General features: G+C 45.0%; 1 protein-coding gene and 1 pseudogene across 3 annotated transcripts in view; both read right to left on the bottom strand.

Moving 5' to 3' along the window:
• Positions 1-27029, bottom strand: part of PCID2 (PCI domain containing 2) — a 321918-nt gene that overhangs the window by 173914 nt on the left and 120975 nt on the right. For 2 of the 3 annotated variants that reach the window (XM_086934305.1, XM_086934306.1), the window contains exons 6-7: positions 26151-26192; positions 9462-9516 (exon numbers count right to left, since the gene is read on the bottom strand). In XM_086934305.1, coding sequence (XP_086790431.1) covers positions 9462-9516; positions 26151-26192 — 97 coding nt within the window. The remainder of the gene's footprint in view (positions 1-9461; positions 9517-26150; positions 26193-27029) is intronic. The other variant, XM_086934304.1, reaches the window with a different exon arrangement.
• On the bottom strand, positions 10302-15310 carry LOC147697225 (homeobox protein Hox-A9-like; annotated as a pseudogene).

Genomic DNA, 27029 nt, shown 5'->3' on the forward strand with positions numbered 1-27029 from the left:
TTCTACTGTCATTATCGGGAAAAGCACCACCATCAGTCGGGTGTGTCTTCATAGAATATATTTTGACAGAGGGGTACTTGCATCAGTTTTTGTCTCTGCTCTTGTAATGTGTCTGTACACTAACTACCGTCTCCAGTGTTGGATCACCTCGCTGCAGCACAAGAAGGTACAGAATTCAATCATACGGTTAAGCTATCAGAAAGGAATAACCTACTACATATCAAGCATTCAAGAGAGGAAGAGAAATTCTTATTCTTAGTTTAGATCATTGGTAGTCACCAGGCGAACATTTTTTTATATGCGATATTGTGACAAGGATGGTGGCTGTCTTACTAGAGTTTAGTATCTAACAGAATGAAAAGGTTGACGCAGGTCACAATAAACATGAGCTCTGGCATTAGCAGCCAAAGGAATAAAGACTTCTGGTTAAACTTTTTCAGCTGAACAATGTACCTTTCAAATTTGGGGCGTGGTTGGGGATTTGACCACTAACTGAATCTGGAGCAAATAAATTCCCTTTTAATATGCTCTGCAGGAAAGTGCATGGCACTATAGAGCACCATCTAGACTTCTGCTGTAAGACTGGGGTAAAATGCAAACGGTAAAGGTGTGCAACAGAAATGATAGTAACACAACGTAAGAACTCTGCCAACACCAGTACAGCCCGTGGTAATCTTTTCATGTCTGCAAAACATACAGTAGCAGCAGGAGTATAGACCTTTCACCAAGTCTACAGCTGTAAAGTTTTGGAATATATATATATATATATATATATATATATATATATATATATATATATATATATATATATATATATATATATATATATATATATATATATATATTCCGTTTCACCACACGCTCAAAGCAGGCGTGGAATGCACTCGTAATCCAGTAGATATTCACCATTTAATCACACCATCCAGCAAAGTTCATAGATGTTATTTATTTCAGCATGGTAAACAGTTCATGGAACCAAACCCCCAACGCGTTTCAGCGACAACTCGCCTTGGTCACGGGTGAGTATTGTTTGGAAAATAAACCATTAAATAAAGTTTTCAAACCTACTAGTGTCAACATAAAAAAAGGACAATGTGCACAAAGTAAACACAGCAGCCATCTTGGCATGGTAAACTCCTCATAGTGTGCCTGAATAACAGACATTAACAATCAAATGTCAAGTTCTTGTGTAAACGTGCTTGCATATTGCATGTTATCAACAGTAAATAACAACAGTATTCACAGTGTTTGCATTGTGCTTAATAATCACAGCAGCATGATTATATTGTATCCACATCTACTGTCCCAAGTGGGAAATTACGTAGCTGCCATGTACATAAAGTATCAATAATGCAACACGAAGCACGTGTATATAAATATTACGTTCTGGTGACAGTGCAGATATCAGGCTATGTGCGTCTGCACCCAAGTGGGAGAGGATCAGCACACAAATTCTTAAAGGAAATATTAAATCTGTCCACAGATTCTCAAACAAAGTCAAAATAAACCAATGTTGCAAGGACATATCCCTCAGTCCCAAGTGGGGAATTATAGGCATAACCCCTTGGGGTAATCAAATCTTCTGCCTGGTCTTTACTCCACAATTATGTGTCACCTATAAAGAAAACAAGAACGGCACATCAGGAATACTGAGCCATACCCAGACCTCCTACAGCATAGTATTATAAGTGTGAAACAAATTAAATATAAAGTGATTTAAAAACATTTGAATCATCGCTAGGAGTATGAGAGAACAAACAGCATCATATATAATAACCATCATTTTAGCAGAACACTATACAATTCATTCTCCCAAATACCATTTCAATTCTTCCTCAGAATTTAACCCTCCTGGGATACGTGTGTCTAGGTCAAGAATATATCTACTTTCCAGCTGACGCAGTCTGCGTATCCTGTCACCCCCCCTCCTCATGCTGGGGATTCTGTCAATCACAAAGAATTTCAATAAGTTACGATTGGCTTTATGTTTTTCTTCAAAGTGACGGGCGACTGGCGAGCTTTGGTCCCTGTTATCAATCGCCCTCATGTGCTCAAGAATGCGCTTTTTCGCAGGGAACATTGTGCTCCCTACATACCTTTTGGCACATGGGCAAACCAACACATATATCACATGATCGGAGAGGCAATTAAGATGTTGTGTTATCAATTTCTCCCTGTCTTCTATAGGATAGTAAACTGATTTAACATTGCTGCTAAACTTACAGGCTTTACACTTCATACAAGTGAAAAAGCCCTTTACCTCATTGGTCTTCTTGGGTATGATGTTCACCTCATTTTTACTCAGCCTATCCTTAAGAGAATCAGCCTTCCGATAGGTAATACTAGGGTTGCTGCCTAAGACCTCAGTTAGCGTCTGCTCGGTGAGTAGTACATTCCAGTGTTTTTTTAAACTCTTCTGTACCTGCCATGAATTGGCATGGTAAGTAGAGATAAACCTTACAACCTCCTGTTCTTCGGGTTTATTGATATTGGGAACCAATAAAGATTCATGGCTGATATTGCTAGCCTTCACAAAAGCTGCCTCAATTACCTGTGGGTTATAACCACGTTCTCTGAAACGTTGTTTCATGTTTGCTCCTTCTCTTACAAAATCTTCATCTCTGCTGCAGTTCCTCCGAGCCCGGAGGAACTCTCCAAATGGGATGCTGCGTATGAGTGATTTTGGGTGGCTACTGTCGGCGTGAAGTAAAGTGTTACCAGCCGTAGCTTTGCGGTATAATTTGGTAACAAGTTTGTGCCTCTCAACCTCAACCTTCAAATCTAGAAACTCCATCATACAGTTGCTGATTTTCCCATCAAAAGTGAGGTTGAGATCATTACAGTTCAATTCACAGATGAAATGTATGTAGGGAGCACAATGTTCCCTGCGAAAAAGCGCATTCTTGAGCACATGAGGGCGATTGATAACAGGGACCAAAGCTCGCCAGTCGCCCGTCACTTTGAAGAAAAACATAAAGCCAATCGTAACTTATTGAAATTCTTTGTGATTGACAGAATCCCCAGCATGAGGAGGGGGGGTGACAGGATACGCAGACTGCGTCAGCTGGAAAGTAGATATATTCTTGACCTAGACACACGTATCCCAGGAGGGTTAAATTCTGAGGAAGAATTGAAATGGTATTTGGGAGAATGAATTGTATAGTGTTCTGCTAAAATGATGGTTATTATATATGATGCTGTTTGTTCTCTCATACTCCTAGCGATGATTCAAATGTTTTTAAATCACTTTATATTTAATTTGTTTCACACTTATAATACTATGCTGTAGGAGGTCTGGGTATGGCTCAGTATTCCTGATGTGCCGTTCTTGTTTTCTTTATAGGTGACACATAATTGTGGAGTAAAGACCAGGCAGAAGATTTGATTACCCCAAGGGGTTATGCCTATAATTCCCCACTTGGGACTGAGGGATATGTCCTTGCAACATTGGTTTATTTTGACTTTGTTTGAGAATCTGTGGACAGATTTAATATTTCCTTTAAGAATTTGTGTGCTGATCCTCTCCCACTTGGGTGCAGACGCACATAGCCTGATATCTGCACTGTCACCAGAACGTAATATTTATATACATGTGCTTCGTGTTGCATTATTGAAACTTTATGTACATGGCAGCTACGTAATTTCCCACTTGGGACAGTAGATGTGGATACAATATAATCATGCTGCTGTGATTATTAAGCACAATGCAAACACTGTGAATACTGTTGTTATTTACTGTTGATAACATGCAATATGCAAGCACGTTTACACAAGAACTTGACATTTGATTGTTAATGTCTGTTATTCAGGCACACTATGAGGAGTTTACCATGCCAAGATGGCCGCTGTGTTTACTTTGTGCACATTGTCCTTTTTTTATGTTGACACTAGTAGGTTTGAAAACTTTATTTAATGGTTTATTTTCCAAACAATACTCACCCGTGACCAAGGCGAGTTGTCGCTGAAACACGTTGGGGGTTTGGTTCCATGAACTGTTTACCATGCTGAAATAAAGAACATCTATGAACTTTGCTGGATGGTGTGATTAAATGGTGAATATCTACTGGATTACGAGTGCATTCCACGCCTGCTTTGAGCGTGTGGTGAAACGGAATACGGACAGGGTGCCTTTGACCCTGGATGCACCGCAGTCCGAGTGTCCCGGTTTTTCAAAGGAAGTGAACAGTGATATATATATATATATATATATATATATATATATATCCCAAAATCAGCAGGTACTCGAATTGAGGGAGACCACACGGGGAGAATATGGTTCAGCATTTATTCGACATCTGCCAGCACAGGTAAGTTCAGCAACACCTCTCAGTCAAAGTGAAACGCCGGACGCGTTTCAGGAATTACCATTCCCTTCTTCAGCGGCGTGTGAATGAAAGTCTCTGTAAGCGCCTGCACACGCACCTGCAAATGAAGCCTGTCCCCAGGCGTGGCCAAATGCACTGCCTTCTGGTTCTCGTAGTGCGTGGAAAATGTTCCCATGTGGGTGCGCTCTCAGCAAACAATTACCAAAGTTGTTACCCAAGTTTCGTGCATGGGAGGGCCAACTGACGTCCTGTGCCCCGCTTTGTGTCTGTCGATAGCTAGCGAGTAGGCGCTGTCCTGCATCAAAGCCTACTCACTTCCACGTTCCTGTGGCTCCTAATACCTCTCGGCATCAGGACAGGACCCGCTGTTTCGCTGGGGGTCTCACCTCGCGACTGGAGCCAGCCGCTTTTATCCCAAAATCAGCAGGTACTCGAATTGAGGGAGACCACACGGGGAGAATATGGTTCAGCATTTATTCGACATCTGCCAGCACATGTAAGTTCAGCAACACCTCTCACAGTCAAAGTGAAACGCCGGACGCGTTTCAGGAATTACCATTCCCTTCTTCAGCGGCGTGTGAATGAAAGTCTCTGTAAGCGCCTGCACACGCACCTGCAAATGAAGAATGTGAGGACATTGTGACGGAGTGAAAGCGGACCCATTGAGGTTAATGTTGGGCACGGACTACATATCCCAGGAGGCCCAAGGGCAACGCCCACCAGGGCGAGTGAAAGATAAGTGGTGCCTGTTAACTGCTTTCTCTTCGCCATTCCACGTGAGCCACTGACGAAGAGAGTGATTCTCGAAACGCGTTTGGCTGTGATCCATGGTTTTATTTCATTCAACTTGTCTGAAGGAGCTTCTGCATGCAGGCTGCTGCTCAAAATAAATCTGCTGCCACATGACTGGTTCTCCAATGGCTCTTTCTAAAGTTGGGAACTGCGAGTTTTGGGATTTGTAACGGCCTGCCCTAGTCGTAGCAAAGAGCCTTCCGCGGGTGGAGCGGAGCCGCAGCAGCGTCACCGATGCTGCTCACAAGCGGCTGGAGTAACAGCATGCACTGATGCAGTAATGTGTCTGCTGTCAGCAGGAGCGGCAGTATCAAAGCGGTGCAGGGACCTTTGAACAATGCACCAGAATGTGAGGACATTGTGACGGAGTGAAAGCGGACCCACTGAGGTTAATGTTGGGCACGGACTACATCTCCCAGGAGGCCCAAGGGCAACGCCCACCAGGGCGAGTGAAAGATAAGTGGTGCCTGTTAACTGCTTTCTCTTCGCCATTCCACGTGAGCCACTGACGAAGAGAGTGATTCTCGAAACGCGTTTGGCTGTGATCCATGGTTTTATTTCATTCAACTTGTCTGAAGGAGCTTCTGCGTGCAGGCTGCTGCTCAAAATAAATCTGCTGCCACATGACTGGTTCTCCAATGGCTCTTTCTAAAGTTGGGAACTGCGAGTTTTGGGATTTGTAACGGCCTGCCCTGGTCGTAGCAAAGAGCCTTCCGCGGGTGGAGATGAGCCGCAGCAGCGTCACCGATGCTGCTCACAAGCGGCTGGAGTAACAGCATGCACTGATGCAGTAATGTGTCTGCTGTCAGCAGGAGCGGCAGTATCAAAGCGGTGCAGGGACCTTTGAACAATGCACCAGAATGTGAGGATATTGTGACGGAGTGAAAGCGGACCCACTGAGGTTAATGTTGGGCACGGACTACATCTCCCAGGAGGCCCAAGGGCAACGCCCACCAGGGCGAGTGAAAGATAAGTGGTGCCTGTTAACTGCTTTCCCTTCGCCATTCCACGTGAGCCACTGACGAAGAGAGTGATTCTCGAAACGCGTTTGGCTGTGATCCATGGTTTTATTTTATTCAACTTGTCTGAAGGAGCTTCTGCGTGCAGGCTGCTGCTCAAAATAAATCTGCTGCCACATGACTGGTTCTCCAATGGCTCTTTCTAAAGTTGGGAACTGCGAGTTTTGGGATTTGTAACGGCCTGCCCTGGTCGTAGCAAAGAGCCTTCCGCGGGTGGAGCGGAGCCGCAGCAGCGTCACCGATGCTGCTCACAAGCGGCTGGAGTAACAGCATGCACTGATGCAGTAATGTGTCTGCTGTCAGCAGGAGAGGCAGTATCAAAGCGGTGCAGGGACCTTTGAACAATGCACCAGAATGTGAGGACATTGTGACGGAGTGAAAGCGGACCCACTGAGGTTAATGTTGGGCACGGACTACATCTCCCAGGAGGCCCAAGGGCAACGCCCACCAGGGCGAGTGAAAGATAAGTGGTGCCTGTTAACTGCTTTCCCTTCGCCATTCCACGTGAGCCACTGACGAAGAGAGTGATTCTCGAAACGCGTTTGGCTGTGATCCATGGTTTTATTTCATTCAGCTTGTCTGAAGGAGCTTCTGCGTGCAGGCTGCTGCTCAAAATAAATCTGCTACCACATGACTGGTTCTCCAATGGCTCTTTCTAAAGTTGGGAACTGCGAGTTTTGGGATATATATAGATATATATATACATACACACACACACACACACACACACACACATATACATTCATATACACATATATAAATACACATACATATATACATGCATACATACGCACATATATACATACATACATATATATATATATATATATATATATATACGCACACACATACATATAAGCATTTTCCACATCCGCTGAGAAAAAGCTGGGACCCTTACTGCCACAGTGCACCTCAGGATCAGAGACGGTCCGGTTGTCAAAACTCCTCAACGCAGCAAAGCCACAGTGCACTCCTCTCAAAAAAAAATAGTGCCATCAATCCAAAGATATGCTTTAATTTTAACCTGGGTTTTTACTCTGAGTGGAGTACCCCTGAAAAGGCCCCGCCATGTCCATGTGATCTTTTTTCAGATCAGAGCACAATGCACTTTATAATGTTCTGTAGCTATTATAACGATGCCCGGAGGCAGTTTCTCGTTCCTATACTTAAGGAAGCGGGATTTATTCTGGTCCGTCCTGCTCTTATTTACTTACAAATGCTGCAAACTCCCAGGATTATGTTTTTCGTGGCAAATTTCCTGGTAAGAGCAATAAGAAGCAGGAATACCAGACTTAAGAGTGCGGACTTGTTTATTAACTAGTCGGGCTGATGGCAACTTCAGGTTAACGAATTTTAGATCAAAGTGTGTATCTTAGTAGAACATTTATGCGGGGATTATTCCTCGGGATATTGCACTTTATCATGCACTTCATTATTATTGCACCTTAATACCACGCAATTACAAAGTCTTAAGGTTTTGCACATGGTACATTGATTTTTATCTGAAATGCTCTTTTTTAATGCTCTAACTGTTTTTTAATTGTTTTTAACTGCTTTTTTATGTTATTTGTTGTTTGGGTTTTTTTATGCCATTGTCTTTGTATGATATTAAGTTATCGCAATAAAGAACTTTGACTGACTGACTGACTGACTGATATGCTTTAAAGAAGTTTCTTTATTTGCATCATAAGCCAAAGAAAACACCCTACGCGTTTCGGCGGAAACCGCCTTGCTCACGGGTTAATTCATTGCTTTCTGAAACGGACATTTAAACATATGACCAAAACATGATATAGGAAGTGGACTGATACATAAACAAACAAAGTGTCGGCCATCTTGTAATGTATAACATTACATCTTTTCATCACACCACAAGTTTTCAGCATAGAAAAGATACATTTAAAAAAACTTAATTACGTTTTTAAGTTTTTGTGCCCAAAATATAAATACAAACATAAATATACTTTTTTTCATGTTCCTAGTGTTTAACACATGTCAATATCTATAACATTGTGCCCAATCGCTGAGCGGAAGAAAATATTAACTTTGTTGTTTGCCGCTATCATCAAGTATCAGTTAACAACAACTCGTAGACCTCAGTGGGCCTTAAAGCAATCAATTCTGGGCTTACTGCGTCCCACTCAAATGTAGGTGTCTCAATAAAGTTGTGCCATTTAAATGTCTTCATCCCCAGTTATACTCAACTTTCCCAAGTGGGTAATTCCAAAAAACATACATTTGTTAAATTAGAGTACCTGCCATATGGGTTTCTAATTACTTCTGCAAACCTTATAATAAACAAAAACACCTAGACGGAAATACAATCACAATCCACGCATACATAGATACATATATATATATACATACACACACATATATATACATACACATCACACATATATATATATATATATATATATATACACATACACATATATACATATACACACACATATACACTTGTATAGACACATATGCACTTGTCTACACACAAAAACATATATACATACATATTTCCTGGGATGGGTACTTAAAAATGTCTATTTTATGAAAAAGTCCTTCCTGCTCGAAATTATGAAAATTAGGCAAACAGGCCTAACTACTATAGGAGTCATACATTTTGCCACAAATTCATGGCAGCATTTACTAATTCCAAATGTTTATAGGCTACATTGCACATATTCTCACGTTAGAGAAATTAGATTTAGCTTGGTTTTTGTAAATGGTAAATATTTGAGGGAAAAAACTATGTGAAGCCACAGCAATACAATTTAATGGGTTAATTTCCCTGTGGAGGATAGTGATAGGTGAATGTTCTCTTTAAGATGCAATGAATCGGCACCTGAATGATCCAACAATTAGTTGCAAAAGGTCATCTAAGGGGAAGTTGAAGGCAGAGGTAGTTGGTATGCCCGGAGCAGGTCCACAACAGTCAACATATTAAAGATAAAACGCATACTTTGCGCTTTGACTGGGGAGCAACGATTCGCACTAGAACAGAATGGTTATGAAAATATTTTCGGACTTGGGTGAAAATCCGAAATGAAATATGTACATTTAGGCTGGTGGTAGGCCAATGCCTATTTTCTCAATGTAAAAAAGATGTGTGATTCTGAGAAACAGAAATAGCTTGAATTTAACGGTACTTCTTGTTCCACTGCTGGAAAAAATGAAGCTAGTCTTAAAATAGTTACTCTTGGGTAAAGAGAGGGAAAATATTTTTAGAGTTTTACACAATGGTTTCCTTGGGATGTGGATTCCCAACAAATTCTGTTTAAAAACACACAAAAAACACAAGTAAAGCACTACACTGTCACTTACTTACACTATTTGCAAATATTCGAAGGTCCAGTGTGACAGCATACAAAATTGGCAAAGCCCTGTGAAGTAAAAAAGACACATACATTTATTCTGACTGCCTAAGAGTCCATGCAGGTTTATAAATGTTTACTTGAACATAGTCGAGTACTGCCAAACTTAACAAGCATTTACAATGCAATGGTTTTGCCTTTTTGAAAGTTAGAGCTATTGGCATTGCTCTTGACATTATTTTTATTTATGTTGTTTTTTAACATAAATAAATGGCATTGTCATTTACAATGCCAATAGCTTAATCTCTCGCAAATGACACCCACAAACACCCACAGAGAGCCCCCCCACACACACACCCACACAGATCCCTCCTCACACACACCCACAGAGCCCCCCCTCACACACAACCCCATAGAGCCCCCCACACACACAGCCACACAGAGCCCCCCCACACACCCACACAGAGCCCCCCACACACACCCACACAGAGCCCCCTCACACACTGCGAGCCCCCCCACACACTGCGAGCCATGGGCAGAGAGAGACACACACAAGGATTAGAAGGGGAATATAAATGCACAAACCTTTCATATACACCCATTATGGACACACACATACACACAGAGTCACCAGCACACTAGACTCTGTGTATTCACAAACAATAATATATGCATTCAAATACGTAAGCACACGCGCTCGCACACAACCTACACCTTACACACGCGTGGATCCTTACACGCACGTGCAGACACACACCCTCACGCCTAGGGACACAATGTGTGTAACTCGTGTTTTAATCCAGGGTCTGCATGAGTTTCTCCCGACAAGGTCATGCGTGTGGTTCAATGCATGCCTAGGCCAGTGCTGAACGCCCGGTAAGGGCAGTGTGGCAACGAATCGTGACGTGGAGATGTTGCCAATACACATGTGTATTGTGGCGAGATATGAATCTACGACGCTTTGAGCGCGACAATGTGTCACCTTTGTGTCGAGTTACATTGTCATCTAAATGTAAAGATAAATAAAGTGAGAGAGCAGGTTTGTTTTGAAAATGGCTTGCGGTGCCCCTCCAGTGTGCAGCAGCGGTAGGTGGGTGTGTGCACTTACTGGGGTCGGTGGGGGGCTTGTACCCGCTGGCCTCACTCCCCGCAGCAGTCTCCGGGAAGGTCCCCTCTCTGCCCCCCTGCTTGTCGGCTGGGGAGGTCCCGTAGCCGGACAGTGAGAGCGTGTGGCTGTCAAAGGTGGTGCAGTCCCCGTGGCGGGCGCCTTGCAGAGGCTCGGGCTTGATGCCGCCGTAGTGCCTGGCCGAGGGCAGGCTGGGGAAGGAGAGGCTCTCGGGCACGGGCTCCAGCCAGGAGCGCATGTACCTGCCGGCCTCGGGCGCCTATGGGTGGTGATGGTGGTACACGGTGCCAGCGCCTCCTGCTGGGTGCACGGGGTTCCAGGAGCTGCCGAAGACCGGGCTCTTGGACTGGAAGCTGCAGGGGGTGAACTTGGCGTGGTCCGGCAGCCGGCCCGGGGGTGCCAGTGGGCCCAAGGCGGCGGCGGCCGCTGCTGCATACCTCGACTGCACCAGCTCCTCGCTGTCGTGCAGCAGGAAGGAGTCCACGTAGTAATTGCTGAGCGTCCCGAGGTCGACAGACTCTCACACAACAGAGCGGGACCTCCAGTAAAAAAAAATTGAAACTGCATATTTCATGTAACAACTTGGAGGCAGCGAGTAGTACAGCCACCTAATAAGTTGGAGGCAGCGTGCCCGCCCATTGGCCGTCACGTGACTGCGCAGCAGAACAATAACGTATAATCAGTCCGCAGTCTATTAATGGGTCAGTGTTTTCCAGCCATCATTTTTTATAGCGGCAAAGCCATATGTTTTTTTATATGCAAAAAGGGGATAGCTAGAGTTATACGGAAAAGTTTTGTTTGAATTGTGGCCAGCCGAGATTAAAAGATCACATCTAGACACGGCTACCCTTTTCCGAGTGGACAGAGGCGAAGAGGAGACCACGGGTGCCGTCAATGCCGGCACAGATTGGAGGGCGTTCCCGAAAACAGGCTTTCGGCTGACGTAGCCAAAAGCCAAAAATTCTCGGGAACGCCCCCGAATCTGGTCCGGGATTGACGGACAGAGCCTTCTCCCAATGGCTAGCCTCCATTTTTGGAGCTAGCCAATGCGAGAGAGGGGACGGTCCAGTCCCCACACACAGATATCATTAAGTTTTTCCTAGGGCATGCGTACTTCGTACGCATTGGCTAGGCAAAACCTAATAAAGGTGCCTCTGTATTCTTCCTTAACATGTTTGTAGAATCCTTGACGGAAGTCCTAAACTTCCAGCTTATTATGCATGACTGGTTCAAACTCTTAATGTCTCCCTTAGATATCTGTAACATGGACTCATTCATTTTAGAACACTAGTTTGCGTTTTATTTCTATGGTTTAGACTGGGAGGGGATAAAGCACAGAGATATTTTTCTAATTACAATGGCTTATAACAATCACAATATTTGTGTTAACTCCATTTCTATGCCACACACTGGGTGTTCTATTATAAGCTTAGGTGCTTATTATTTGCATGAGTTTATGAACGGATTTAGTTGCTCAGTAAGTGATTTATTCTTTTTTCAAGCCGAAATACCTGCAATGTCTATATAATGAAATCTTGCATACTACTTGCATTGTACTATTTATATAGCACTTCCTACTGCTATGGAGGCTGTAAAGCAAAGACAATTCACATTGGCCTTTTCAGAGTTCATGGTAGATAGGTTGTTGACTGTAGTTACGATTATATGGATAGTTATGTGCAGAGATGTTCTCAATACATGGCGTGGCGAACAGCTAGCTATACATAAGCAGGAGGTGCTGCAGAAAAATGCGAGTGTACATAAAATTGTGTAAGAGGATGCCTACCCTTCCCCAATGTATTGTTTTTGTTAATTGGTGGTGCCATAGATTATAGTGAGACGAGCCAGCTTTTTAATGCTCTCAAGAATTTGAAGTATTTGTCAATTATTATTCTTCTATCAGGAATTTACTTCCATTTTAGACATCTAAACTAAAAAGGCAGTTAGAAACGGGCAATAGGTACTGTTTGTGCTGGAGAAAGAGGGGCCTAGTTCTGCGGATAAATCAATATGCGATACACAATTCTTTAAAGATAACAGCCAGGCAGTCACTGCAACATTTAAGGGGCTATTGAAAAAACGGTCCCGATAAGTAAATTAGGAATGGTCTTGCAGCTGTGTTCTGGATTCTCTCTAGTCTGCAAATCAGGTGGAGAGGAGCTCTATATATTTAAATACTGTTGGTAAAGTCTAGATGGCAATATAATAATAATAAGGGTAGCTTATAAAGCGCTTGGTTACGCGGAAGCGTGTCCCCGCGCTACAACTGAAGAACTCTGTGTGAGGTTGGAGACCAGTGAACTGTTATCTGGAGAACAGGTATGTTTTTAGGTTCTTGCGGAAGCTGGATTCGGATGGATCCAGACGGAGATGGAGAGGGAGGGAATTCCAGCTTTTCGCTGCCAGATGACGGAAGGAGCGTCCGTCCATACGGGCCCTTTTGACCCTAGGAACCTGAAGTAGGCCCCCATATGAGGAGCGCAGATCGCGGGCAGGTGTGTACCTTGTCAGTAAGTTCTGGAGTGGGATAGGTGATTTCTTAGCCAGGATGCGGTGGCATGTACAGAGGGCTTTGAATTCCACTCTGCTTTTTACTGGCAACCAGTGGAGGGTTTTGAGAGCGGCTTTGGTATCTGATCGTTTAGGGATTTTTAGGATGAGACGGGCTGCCGCGTTCTGCATTACCTGAAGGCGGTTCATAGCTTTGCTGGTGGTACCCAGGTAAAGTAGGTTGCCGTAGTCTAGGCGTGATGTCACAAGGGCGTGTACCAGTGTTTTCCGTGCTGACATAGGAAGGAGGTCAAGGACCTTCCTTATGGTTTTCAGGACGCTAAAACAAACACCTGCAACTCGGTCTATTTGGGGTCCAAAAGATAGGTCAGCGTCGAGCCATACGCCAAGGTTTTTTACTCCCTGGCGGGGTATGGGAGCTTCACCCAGGCATGGAGGCCACCACGCCGATGACCAAACAGATGGGTTCCTCCCCACAACGAGCACCTCGGTCTTGTTGCCGTTTAATTTGAGGCAGTTGGTGGACATCCAGGTTGCAAGTTCTTGCATGCAATCCCTGAAACTGTCCATCGCAAGACCGGGTGCACGCGATAGGGAGATAGCCAGCTGCGTGTCATCGGCGTATGACACGATGCTCAATCCGTGACTCACGGCAATTGAAGCCACTGGAGAGACATAGAGATTAAACAAGGTTGGGCTCAGGGACGAACCCTGGGGAACGCCCTGTCCCAAACCTATGTCTCTCGAGTAGTGGTCGCCCTGGCGAACCTGGAAGCTTCTCCCTGTCAGGAAGGACTGTAGCCATTGGAGTGCAGCTTCGGATATTCCTCCGTTGTTCAGACACTGTAGCAAGTTGTCGTGCGCCACAGTGTCGAAAGCTGCACTCAGGTCCAATAGGATGAGGGCCATGGTGTGTCCCTCATCCACCCCCTGACGTAGGGTCTCAACTGCAGTAAGCAGTGCGGACTCTGTAGAGTGGCGAGGGCGGAATCCGAATTGGGTGTCGTGCAAAAGGGCAGCCCTTTCCACAAAGTCAATTAGTTGTATATTGACCGTTTTTTCAGCCACCTTGGCGAGGTAGGGCAGGAGTGAAATTGGGCGGAGATTGTCAAGTTTCTCAAAACTGATGGTAGGTTTCTTCCTGAGGGGCAGAACAACCGCCTTTTTCCAATCCCTAGGTACTGTCTTGGTGCTAAAAGATACATCGAGTAGATGTCTGATGTATGGTTCTAGCACCCTTAGACTATCCGTCAGACGTTTGGGTGTGGTTGGGTCTCGAGGAGAGCCCGACTTCACCGACCTACAGATTTTGAGAAGATCTTCCGTGGGAGGGGTAACAAAGTTGGTAAGTCTTGGTTTATCCCCCCACTCCCTTGGGCTTTCAACAAAGTCTGCCCCGGTATTGGGCTGTGTAGGGAATGCTGAGTAGATTTTTGTTATTTTATCTGAGAAAAAATCTGCGATTTTGTCACACAATTCTGGCGAGCAGTCATCGGGGACAATAGCTGAGTTTCCGCTTGAAAGAGTTTTGTAGAGTGAAAACAGCTCTTTCGTCGAGTTACCAGCCTCACTGATCCTAGTCGTAAAGTATGCTGTTTTCATCTTTCTGATTAGTCTATGGTAGGTTCGTCTCTCGATTAGATAATTAGTTCTGGTTTCTTCAGAGAGAGTCTTGCGCCATTCTCTTTCGGTTCTTTTTAGTGCGGTTTTCTGAACTCTTAGTTCAGCGTTGAACCACGGGGCAGTTTTGTTTATGCGTCCCCCAGATTTGGTTTTTAACAAAGGAGCTGTGCAGTCTAGTGCCTGATTAATGCGCATGCAGAGGTTAGCATTGGCCGTGTCAGCATCCTTCCCTCCTGGGCTTCCTCCTTTCGTTAATTCTGCACAGAATTTAGACTGAGAGAATGTAGCCCATTTCCGTTTGAGGTGGTACATGACTGGTGGCTGTGGGGGTCTGCTTCCAGGGATTCGTATGGAAAAAGGGACCAAATAGTGGTCCGACCAAGGAATGGGAATTGGGGTCATAGCTTCCGCTTCCCCCCAGTTGACAAATATGGGGTCCAGCAGATGACCCAGTTGATGGGTAGGGCCTCTAACGATTTGGGTGAGTTGGAGGGCTTTCAGTGCCTGACCAAAATTCTTACTGACGTTGTCTGAGGGGTTATCAAGATGTAGATTGAGATCCCCGAGTACCAGAAACTTGTCATTGCACAGTGCGGTTTCCATGATTCCTTCAACCAGACTCTCCTCGAACCTGGCTATGGGGCCTGGGGGTCTGTAAATTAGTATGCCCTTTAGCGTGTAGTTATTGTTCACTTTGACAGTGAAGCTCCCTGCTTCACTGTCCAGGATGGGAGAGCTGTCTAGCTGGCATCGTAGGTTTTTGCGGGCTATAATTGCGATTCCACCTCCTCTGCCTGTGGGTCTATCCTGTCTATGTATAGTATACCCTCCTGGAATTGCCTCAAGGGCGTAGGGTGTAGACTCATTATCTAACCATGTCTCTGTTAGAAACACAAGATCCCATTGGTTCTCAGTAAGTAGATCATATAGGTCTAACCTGTGTTTTCTCAGTGAGCGTACATTAAGCAGTCCGCAGTGTAAGGTATAGCCCATATTGGTTGTATTCTTACCAAGGTCAAATGAGAAGTGACAATGTTCGCAACCCATATCGTTTTCCACGCATAGACTGTGCTTGCAGGAATCGTCGATATTGTGGCATAAGTTCAGTAGATCCTGCTTGCTCCATCGTATGTGGCCATCTGGTGGAGCAGGGGTTGTGGCCCTGGACCGCGTACGGCCGCGGACGGGCGCAGACGGGCTTGCCTTAGGCGCGCCTTCGGCGCGCAAACGGCGCTCCCGCTGCGCTCGTCCGCTGCGCTTGCGTGGAAAGCACATTTGTGGAGAGAGGGGGTGGGCGTGGCCTGGCAGGGGGCGTGGCCTCGCGTGTAGCAGCGATGGCGGCCGAGTAAAGTGTCCCACGAAAACAGCGCTAGGTCAGCTGATTGTGGGGTGCCTGCTTAGCGCTTCACACAGGGATGAGCTCAGGGTGCAATTACAAGTTTTAAAAAATGATTCTGACACAAATGCAAATAAGTTTAAAATGCAGAGTGAACAGCACCTCCGGCTTCCGCCTCAGAATGGTAAATCAATGGGGACTAGTACCCTCTGAATTAAACCTAGCTGTTGAGAAGGGAATGTTCTTTGCCTGGTAAACAGGCATACCCAAATGCATGTGAAATTTGTTTCCTGCCCTTTATTTTTGGCCCTGCCGATACACAAATCTAGGTCTGTCAATGCTAATGTGAGGTCCAAAAACTGATCTGTGACCTGGAAGGATGCACAATGTGTGCCCTCAGAATGGCACTGCCAGCCGACAACGCGAGCTGCAATGCCGGGGGGGACTTCAAGCCCCATAACTCTTGGTACCGCACCCGGAGGAGCCGACGCTGATGCTGCCTGTTCGCCTGGAGGCGCTTTACATTTCGGCGCAGGCCCCGCTACGCAGGACGCGCGCGGGCCAAGGGCGGGCCCGTCCTTGCCCGTCATCACCCAGAGGAGGCTGGGCTGGGTCACCCCTTCAACTTTCGTAGTTTCTGCTCACGAACTGCCGTTTACTAGGTACTGTCTTGATTATTGATATTTCTCTAACTGGATCACACATGACTTTACTAACTAATAACTTCTGGAATTAATTCCTTGACCTATTGCCTTTTTGTTTGACTGTTGTGCGCTTCTAATTCTCTTCCTTGGATTTTCACTCTCGGCTGCGAGCCATTGCTTGGGGGTACAAGTAAAATGAGCAAGAGCAAGGGAGTGGTGGGCACCCTGGATGCCCTCATTTTTAGGGCAGAATCAATGCTCTGCCACGTGATTGAACTGACAGAGAGGCGCTTATCGTTAGAACCTTTAGCTGGGTTGAGGCGCCATTCTCTAGGCATTATTGCTGCCGGCACTGACCCTTTGAACTGCCCTAATCCCCCGTCAAGTCCACCCTCAGCCTTCCCCTGAAATTGACACATCTATCACAATTATTCCATCCGGGACAAACATAACTAGGTCGCAAAACCTTACCACTCCCATTGAGGACACCGAGGATCCTAAGGACAAGCTGAGAGAGCCTATAGGGAAGCGAAGGAGAGGCGCAGTGCCTGTAAAGATCTCGCACCTCGTTAGGTCGCACATCTACTTGTATTCCTTACGTACATCATTGGTGGTATGTAGTATAATTCCCATTGTGTTGTTGGGCACTACTCATTCTACAAACCCTCGAGTTGCGTCTTATTAACCAATGTGAGACCAGTCACATAAATATATGTTTTATGTCTTGTCTCTTGTTGTAAGCTTTTCCTAGCCGTTATATATTGTAATGCAGCTTCACCCTGTATGCATGTCACTCGAATTCATCATCTGCTCTATGTACTGTCAACGCCTAACGTCACAGCGAATCAGAATGAATGACAACTTTGAAATCGGCTGGGGGGTGGGTGGGCAGGGGTTACAAATAAACACATGAAACTTCTAAAACTGTTAACAGTGCCTGTATCTGTTACGGGGAATAGTGGGATCGAACGCATTACAGAAAGTCGACTTCTTCATAACAAGTATAATATACGAACAGCTGGCCGCTATCACGATGTCCGTGAAACACAACTTCTCTATTAAAACAAGCCCCTTTATTGCAAATAAAAATAAAGACCCCAGAGCACGCATGTGGAAGGCGTTGCTCCGGGGCGTGTGTGCGTAGGGCTGGCTCTGGGCAGTACTGGGAGGCACTGGGGCTCGAGGCATCGTTTTTCACACTGAAGCTCCCGAAGCCCGCTTACCGCTGCTCTGGGGGCTGAGGGCTGCATTTTCATGGATTCCCCCCGGATCTTCATGGCGGCGGCGGCCGTGGTGCATGGAGCTCCCTGGATCGCCGGTCGCGACACTGAAAGCGCGGTGGGAGCGCACAAGACTCCGTCGCCGCGAGGGTGCACATCAGCTGCTCAGAGTCTGAATTGCAGACTGACTCACGCGCGCGACCAAATCCCGTTTACAATCCTGCGCGCGTGAACAGCTCTTGTCTCTCCCATTGACAATGCTGCGTGCGTAGCCATCTCTTGTCTCCACTCGTTGTCGGCTGAGCCGACGGCTATAGTTCTCGCAGCGAGAACGCGCTTTTGCCAGGGCGAGATCTAAAAAACTGCGCCGTTAAAATGCCCATGAGGGGACTCAAACTCGTACCCCCTCTGTATGCAGTGTTCCAGGGCACTCTGCGGTGGACATTGTGGTGTGGGAGGGGGGGGGGTCTAACCCTGGACAATGTTTTCGCACAATTAAACAACTTGTTTGGTAACAGCGCCTGGAACATTTGGACTCTGCTATTAGCAAAATGATCGGCCTACATGAGACATTACAGCCTGCCACTGGCACGGGGGAGAGTCCCTCCCTTGAAAAGGCCTGGAAAAAAGACCCATCCACCAGCAACAAGGACGCCTTCAAAAGCGCCATCCGTACTCACCACCAACTGATCCGAAAAGCCAAGAAAACAGCATTCAAAGATCGACTTGACAACAACGCCCACAACAGCAAGGAACTTTTCAACATCGTCAAGGAATTTTCCAACCCCTCGGCCAACTCCAACGACATCACCCCCTCTCAAACCCTCTGCGATTCCCTAGCCTCTTTTTTCCACAACAAGATTGCTGACATCCACAACAGCTTTGACAACCAACCCGGAAGGCAACCCACCCTACCATCAGCTGACCATCCTCCCCCCGTTAACACCCTTAACGCCTGGAACCCAATCTCCACTGAGGACACCATCCGCCTGATGAATTCCATCCACTCTGGATCCCCCACAGACCCATGCCCCCACCACATCTTCAACAAAGCAGACTCCGTCATAGCTCCGCACCTCCGAGACGTCATCAACTGCTCCTTCAACTCCGCTACCTTCCCAGAAGACTGGAAACACGCTGAACTCACCGCCCTTCTGAAAAAACCAACAGCAGACCCCACCGAACTCAAAAACTACCGCCCCATCTCACTTCTTCCATTCCCGGCCAAAGTCATCGAGAAAGCTGTCAACAACCAGCTCTCCGCCTTCCTCGAAGCCAACAAATCACTCGACCCCTCACAATCTGGCTTCCGAGCCAAACACAGCACTGAGACCGCCCTCATCGCAGCAACAGACGACATTCGAACTCTACTGGACAATGGAGACACAGTTGCCCTCATCCTCCTCGACCTCTCTGCAGCCTTCGACACAGTCTGCCACAGCACCCTTTTACAACGCCTCAGAAACATCGGTATCCAAGGAAAGGCACTGGAATGGATCACCTCGTTCCTCACCAGAAGAACCCAGAGAGTCCGCCTCCCACCATTCAAGTCCGAGGCCTCTGAAATCATATGCGGCGTACCACAAGGATCCTCACTCAGTCCCACCCTCTTCAACGTATACATGAGCCCCCTCGCGGCCATCGCCCGCCAACACAACCTCAACATCATCTCTTACGCGGATGACACTCAACTGATCCTATCTCTCACCAAGGACCCCAGCACCGCCAAAACTAACTTACACGAAGGAATGAAAGAAGTCGCCGAATGGATGAAAGAAAGCCGTCTGAAACTGAACTCAGACAAAACAGAAGTCCTCATCTTAGGTAAATCCCCCTCTGCATGGGACGACTCCTGGTGGCCGGAAGCCCTCGGAAATGCACCCATCCCGACAGACCACGCACGGAACCTTGGCGTCATCCTGGATTCTTCACTCTCAATGAACAGACAAGTCAGCGCCGTATCCTCTTCCTGCTTTAACATTCTTCGCATGCTCAGAAAAACATTTCGCTGGATCCCCTCTGAAACAAGGAAAACAGTCACCCACGCTCTAGTCACGAGCCGACTGGACTACGGAAACACCCTCTACGCAGGTACCACCGCTAAACTCCAGAAGAAACTACAACGAATCCAAAACGCCTCAGCCAGACTCATATTAGACATCCCACGCAACGAACACATCTCTGGTCACCTTAAAGACCTCCACTGGCTACCCGTCAATAAGAGGATTACTTTCCGACTGCTTACCCACGCACACAAATCACTCTACGACATCGGACCAGATTGCCTCAACTCTCGACTGTCCTTCTACACCCCCTCCCGCCAACTGCGCTCTTCCAGCCAAGCCTTCGCCACTGTACCTCGCATCAACAAGACCACCATGGGAGGCAGATCCTTCTCATACCTGGCTGCCAAAACATGGAACTCACTCCCCGCTTACCTTCGCCTCACCCAGAATCACCTAGCGTTCAGAAAGCAGCTTAAAACGTGGATATTTGACAAATAATCCACCTCCCCTTCCTAAGCGCCTTGAAACCCTCTGGGTATGTAGTGCGCTATATAAGTGTTATGACTTGACTTGACTTGACATAGCACCACTCGAAAATGTGTTAGCTAGGATAACGGCAATTACGGACATGTTACGTAGTGGTCAAGGAGTATATGCTGGAAATGTGTTGCATAACCATTCAGTATCGGATGGTAGAATAATAGTTCCCCCTTGTAGGGCAAGTCCCCTCATGTTCTATATAACGTACCCATAGAATCAAAGAGTACCTCCAGGCCAACATTAAATTCTTTCCCTGCTCATGTTAAGCCCCCTGACACTGTCCTGCCACTTATCTCGTCCGCTGTCTCTATGCAGAAAGTAGAGGCGAACTTGAACCTGCCTCCTGAAGCCACTCCATTGACCATAATTTTAGCTAATGTACCGCCCCTCGTCCCGCAGGCAACCGAATCTTGGGAGGAGTTGAGAAACAAGGCACGCTGCTGGCTCGGGACTAAAACCGGGCTCACAGAGTCCTTGTTCACTGAATTTAAAATGGAAAGAAGGGTAGGCTGGGTAGGAAGAAGGGGAAACACACTCCCTGGGGACTCTGTTGTTCGTACGTTTAAATCAACATATTTGGTACACGAGATTCTCTGTAGACTTGGTAGAGATCTGATAGCAACATCTGGAATACATGTCCTGTCCCTGGGGTATTTTTATCCCCCTAGGAATCAATCTTATCAGTCCTTACAGGGGAGACCAATAACCACTAATACCCATCAACAGTTTATCTTACCTGTTCACAACAGGTTCAATATTTTACCTTCTTTAGAAGTTATAGATTGACTAGTTCACTTACCTACTCCTGTGGCACAAAGCAGGACCACAAAAAATATCCACCCCATCTTAAATCTGGTATCTATGGATCAAATGAACCCTATTTCTAACATCAGACTTAGTATTGAAAATCTAGTTGAGTCCTCTCCCACTTATCAAAATTTGTGTCCACCTGATAATGTCTCACCGGCGGGCCCAGTGGCGGATGCTAATCCAGCTACTGATATTAACGAGTTGGGACTCCACACAATAGATTTAAACATTAGCCACCCATGCTCCTTAAGTGACGCTGTGCTTTATCCCAAAGTAACCAGCGTGGATAACGGTTCTACCAAGCGTGTAAGCGAGGGAGATCTCAGGTATGGTCTATTAAACGTGCTTTTAATGGAATGTGGCAGGCCTCATTTCCAAACTGTCTATTCTCGATTGGTTTAAATTCATTTATGATTTTGACGTTTTGTGCTTTCAGGAAACATGGGCAACTGAAATTATACATATTAATGGGTTTAAATCTTTCTTTACTGCGGCAGTGCCCTCCAGCCACTGGAGGAATAAGGGTGGATTAAGTATCTTCATATCCCACAGGCTGAATGCAAGTAGGATGTCCCTTGTTGCATCTAATATCTATTACTAGATCTTAAAAATACATATTGATAAACATCATAGTTTGTCCTTTTAAACTTTTATAATAATATCCCTGCCTCAGGTATGAGGGAAGTTATTAGGGAGGTACAGGTGGATCTGGACGCAAGCCTAGGGAACACATCCAAAGATCATTGCATAATTTGGGGAGGGGATTTTAACGTGGGCCCCTGTATTATATGGAAGGTGGTCACTGTGGCTTGCTACCCGAGGATGTTATAGATTTATCCCATTTCTCTCATTCTCCTGCTGGGGAAACCTTGAATTTGATTAAATATTCCATGGACCTAGGCTTTGTCAATAATCTCTGCTCACCGCCCATACCGTTTAGTAGCACTTTTAACGGTCGTGGGTTGTTATCTACCATTGACTTTTTTTAATATCAGATAGATACGCTGACAGAATTTACAATTTTAACACTAATGATGTAGCTTTTAGCGATCATTTTCCAATTAATTTTACTCTACAATTGCCAGTTCGAGCACTATCCACAGGATCTCTGCCAATCGAGCCCTTAAAAGATATTGTCATTAACAGGCCCAACGGATATACTATCAAATGGGCAGGGCTAGACACTTTACAACTAACCAAGTCACATCTGACTACTTGCAAAGCAGACTTCTCGAATTGTTTGGATGAGACGGCCACAGACCTAATCATTTGTAACTCCTTTCGTAATATCTCAAAGGCAATTCAAAACAAACTTAAAAGCATAACCAACAGTATGTCAGGCTGGTTTGATTCCCAGTGCAGCAAGTCACAAGCACCTTTGAAATCTGCCTTGCATGAGTCGAGGAGATCGGGAAGCAGTTAAATGGGCTAGGGAGGCATATAACATCTCTTAAAAAACGCAAAGAGGCCATTAGACTTGAAATATGGCAGGCACTTAAGCAGGATTCTGCCGTAAAGGATATGAAAGGTTTTTGGAAGGTTGTAAATGCTCCGTTCCTGGCCGCCAAAAAAGTAAAGGAAAACTTGAATTTGTTGATAAGTTTTCATACCTGGGCATTGTTTTTGCTAAACGGGGCACATGGGTAAAAGCCGTAAACTGTAGAAAACTACTCTTCACAAAAGCTATAGGCGCCTTGATTAATTTCGCTAGGAGACTGGGTCAGCGTCCCATCAAGGATCTATTGACAATTTACAAAGCCAAATGCATCTCAGTTGCTCTGTATGGAGCCGGCATCTGGGGATATGTACACGTGGAGTCCCTTCAATGAATTGAAAATCAGTTTTTGGGGTACCTATTAGCTGTTTCTGATAGTACGGTACGTATATTTGTCATTCTGAATTGGGATTGCTATACCGGTCTGATCTTATTAAAATACAGCCGAGTGGCATAAGGTCTGGACAGATGTGACCACAGGTTTTAACCGGGATGTGTTTTTAGACTGCCTGAACATGCCACAAGTAAAAAGTATCCCTTGGCTTGCCTATATTAAAACTTTATGTGCGACTTAGGCCATCCTGAGTTTTTTGCTAATCCGTATAGCCTGTCCCTTATTACGAGGAGGGAATTAAAATCAATATGCATAAACCACCTGGAGATGATCAGGCTGTCCTCTAATATCATGAAACCTTCAGTGGGAGCCAACCAACTGCTCCTGACTCCGACTGGGATACAACCATATTTATTACGTACTTCCAGTAAATATGACATGTTTTTATTGACGCAGCTATGTTAAGGCAACTTTCACAACCTGGTTACTTTTCCCCAGATTAACGATTGGTCACGCTCTCTATGCCCTTGTCCCTGTGACGATATTTCAACACAGGCAACAATCCACATCATGTTCTTCTGCAAGTTGTTCACCTCACTCAGGAAAAGATGGATTCTGTCTTTCCTGAAACCACAAGGCTTGAGAACTTGCCGACCCGCTTTTATCAAGCTGTAACTTTTGTATGATGAAATGGGTAGTGACCATATTACTAAAGTTTCTGAAAGGGGTGATCAGAACTAGAAAAATGATGCAAGGCCCGAACCACGATTAAATGAGAATGGTTATCAATCATGTTTTGGTGGTGCACTGAACGGAGATTGTGGTTTTTCCGTGTAAATTGTATTTGTTGCTACATGTTTTACGTTTTTTATTTTATTTATTTGCTTGTAATATTTTGTCCGTATTAATTGACGTGTTGCGTGCTTTTATGATCTGATTTTTCAAATCGAATAAAGTGTATCTTGACTTGACTTGGATCTGTACTGTCTCCAGAACTTTTTTCCAGTGTCAGTCAGTGTGTGCTCTACTGATCCCTCTTGTATAAAGTTACACTGTTAACTTTGCAATGCAGTTTCTGTGTATGTAGAGAGCTTGGATGTGCACTAACTAAGTGCGGTGAGAGTACTGGGGCCAGTGGAATCCATTTTGGATACTCCTGGATTAGTAAGGCACAAGAGGAAGGATAAGGACAGTTTCCCCAGATAGTTTAAGTATATTGCCTGCATTTCTGTGGTGGAGGATGGAGACACGGCTTCCTTTAGAAATTCAATGAGGGCCTTATTAGGAAAGGACTGCCAACTAGTTCTTTCTGAGCACTGCCATTTGGTGGATGACCGGGGTAAGGGGTACGACTGAAGTTTATATTGCTCAATGTGTGGAGGTTTTTAGGCAGGCCCTTCTCTTTTTACTGCTTTAGGAAGGCTGATGGCAACCCAGTGCAGGTATCTCATATTGCACGGTGCCCATATTTAGGATATTCTGCATTCAGCCTGCACCAATGCAACTCCCTGTAAAACCCCTCATGTGCAAACTAAAAATGACATTTGAAAGAGATCTATACACATGAGATCCAAGCCCCTCCACTTTGTTTCATTCCCACATTCTTCTTGACTATGGAAACAGAATACTCAATGAGCTGTTGTGTAACAAGGGCAGGTAGCTGCCTGATGGCCAGTCTCCTAGAGGTAAGGGGACATCATCTGAATTTTTCACTTTCTGCTGGAGGAGCCGAGGGTCTGTCAAGTGCGTAGAAGCCGGCCTTCTGACAGATGGAAGAAGTGTAACTGGTCCTGCAGATGTACAGGCTGTCCAGGAGAAGTCTAATTATTCCCACCATGAGCAGCAAACAGAGAAGGCAGACTACTCAGAGAGCAAAGTTAGGAATAACCAGTATCATGAAAGGGCCCCCGTGCTTTCTGTACAGGTCTTATGAGAGTTGCATTAACATTTGCAAAACTCAAGTACCAGCGCATCGCCCAGCAGTATGCGAGGGCTTAAAAGACTGATGCTGCGACACTGCAGAGAACCACCAACGTGGGAACCCGATCGGCCCAGAGGCCGCAACTGCGCAAGCTGAGCACCTGTGTATAACTAACCAAGAAGATCACTGCTGTTTAAGACGAGTGCCACTGCACAGACCCACGTCACTGATTTCATCCCATGAACACTGTTTCAAAGCGGTCACCACAGCTACCCATAGAGGAAAGGTATTGCCATTGTAGAGGCGGGGCATAAACAGTGCTCATTGCAGTGCTAAAACTGTAATAAGTGCCAAGCAAATGTAGGGCTTAACCTACACATGTGACAAAAGAGAAGCACATGCAGACTAGTCTGCCATGAATGCTTGGGACTTTTGCCAAAGCAGTTAAAAACACTGTGCTGAATTGCATATCTGACTTGTGAAAGTATTTGATGTTATTTGCATCCGTGCTTATTGATGCCTAAACCTTTAGAGTGTTGGGGACTGAACTCATGGAATCAATCCCCTACAGGGTAGAAGTTAAAGGCATACTTTATAGGGATATGGGGCAACGCTACGTTCATAAAGGCAATGGTGGGTGGCGTCTTGACTGCTATGTTAGAGGAAAAAGGTAACCTAGCAAAGGACAGAGCCTGGGACTCCTGTGTTTAAGTCTGTGTAGCAATACAGTAACACAGTTATGCTTGATGTATTGCTCTGGCAAGGGTGGCTAAATGCTGTTGCAAGAGAAGAGGTTGCATATGCTATAGACATTGTATATGGACACTTCAATGTTTAATCACCTTGTTAACCTTTACTTCCAATCCAGTTTAAGGATCTTTACATCAAATGAAGTTAGAATTACTCTAAACCGATGGTCATTTTGTTGTATGCTGTACTTCTAAGGTTTTGGCGATTTGGCCATATGAGTTTTATATTCAAATATTGCTAGCTCCATGCAAATTTAGAGTATCCATGACTTTTACTTGAAATAATAGAATAAGTAGGTGAGTTAAACAGAAACAAAACAATATTCGAAAAATGTTGCAAATAGAATAAAGAGGCTAACCTCATCTTCATGAAGAAATGTCTACTTACCAATTTTCCTCTTTGTGCGCTTGAAATGCTTTGAGGAAAGATGTATTTTGTTAAGGAAAACATTTCATGAATCATTACATAACTACAGCCTAACATTCTGTAGAACCACAATTCATTAATCATTAAAAACGATTGCAGTTAAAGACAACATTTCAGGTTGCATGTCAAGAGGGACATGTTTTGCTGACAAGCTTGAATATTATTACAAATATTAAAATGCCTACTAACTGTGTGAAGTTTGAATGTAAATATTACGGGAAGGAGCACCACAGTAATAAAGTAATAAAGTAAACAGGTCAACAGTCCTTGTTGAAGTCCTTATCTTTTTTATTTATTTATTCAATTTTGTAACCGAAAGTTCATTTCCAATAGAAACGTTCATCTTCCAACTGAAAAATGATTCAATCCAATGTAAATAATCCAATCGGAGCACATGATTTAATAATATTCCTTGTTGTAGAAAAGAAAAGACAGCCTACGTGTTTCGTCCCATAGGGGATATCATCAGGGCTGTAAAAATAACAAAATGGTATGTCAGTTTCTTTGACAGGACCTGCACAAAATTAGCAGCCTGAGTACTTCCGGAGTCCTCAACATGGATATTTAAGTTGCCAAGTAGTGTACAATTCGTTGTTTGGAGACTGGGCTGCCAGTATTTATTTATTTATAAAGTTTTATATAGCGCAAACAGGATCCCGAAGGATATCTGAGCGCTTTACAATAGGGTAGAAGAGAGGACAAAAATGAAATGTACACAGCAATTGTAAAAATACAGTAAACATTAAACAGTGGTACATGTATAGAGTAAAATATTATGCAGAAGAGAAGATCCGTGACTGTTAGTTGTGCCATGGAGATAGAATCCAAGAACAACCACCT

Source organism: Lissotriton vulgaris, chromosome 8 (assembly GCF_964263255.1).
Source record: "Lissotriton vulgaris chromosome 8, aLisVul1.2, whole genome shotgun sequence".
Lineage (NCBI taxonomy): Eukaryota > Metazoa > Chordata > Amphibia > Caudata > Salamandridae > Lissotriton > Lissotriton vulgaris.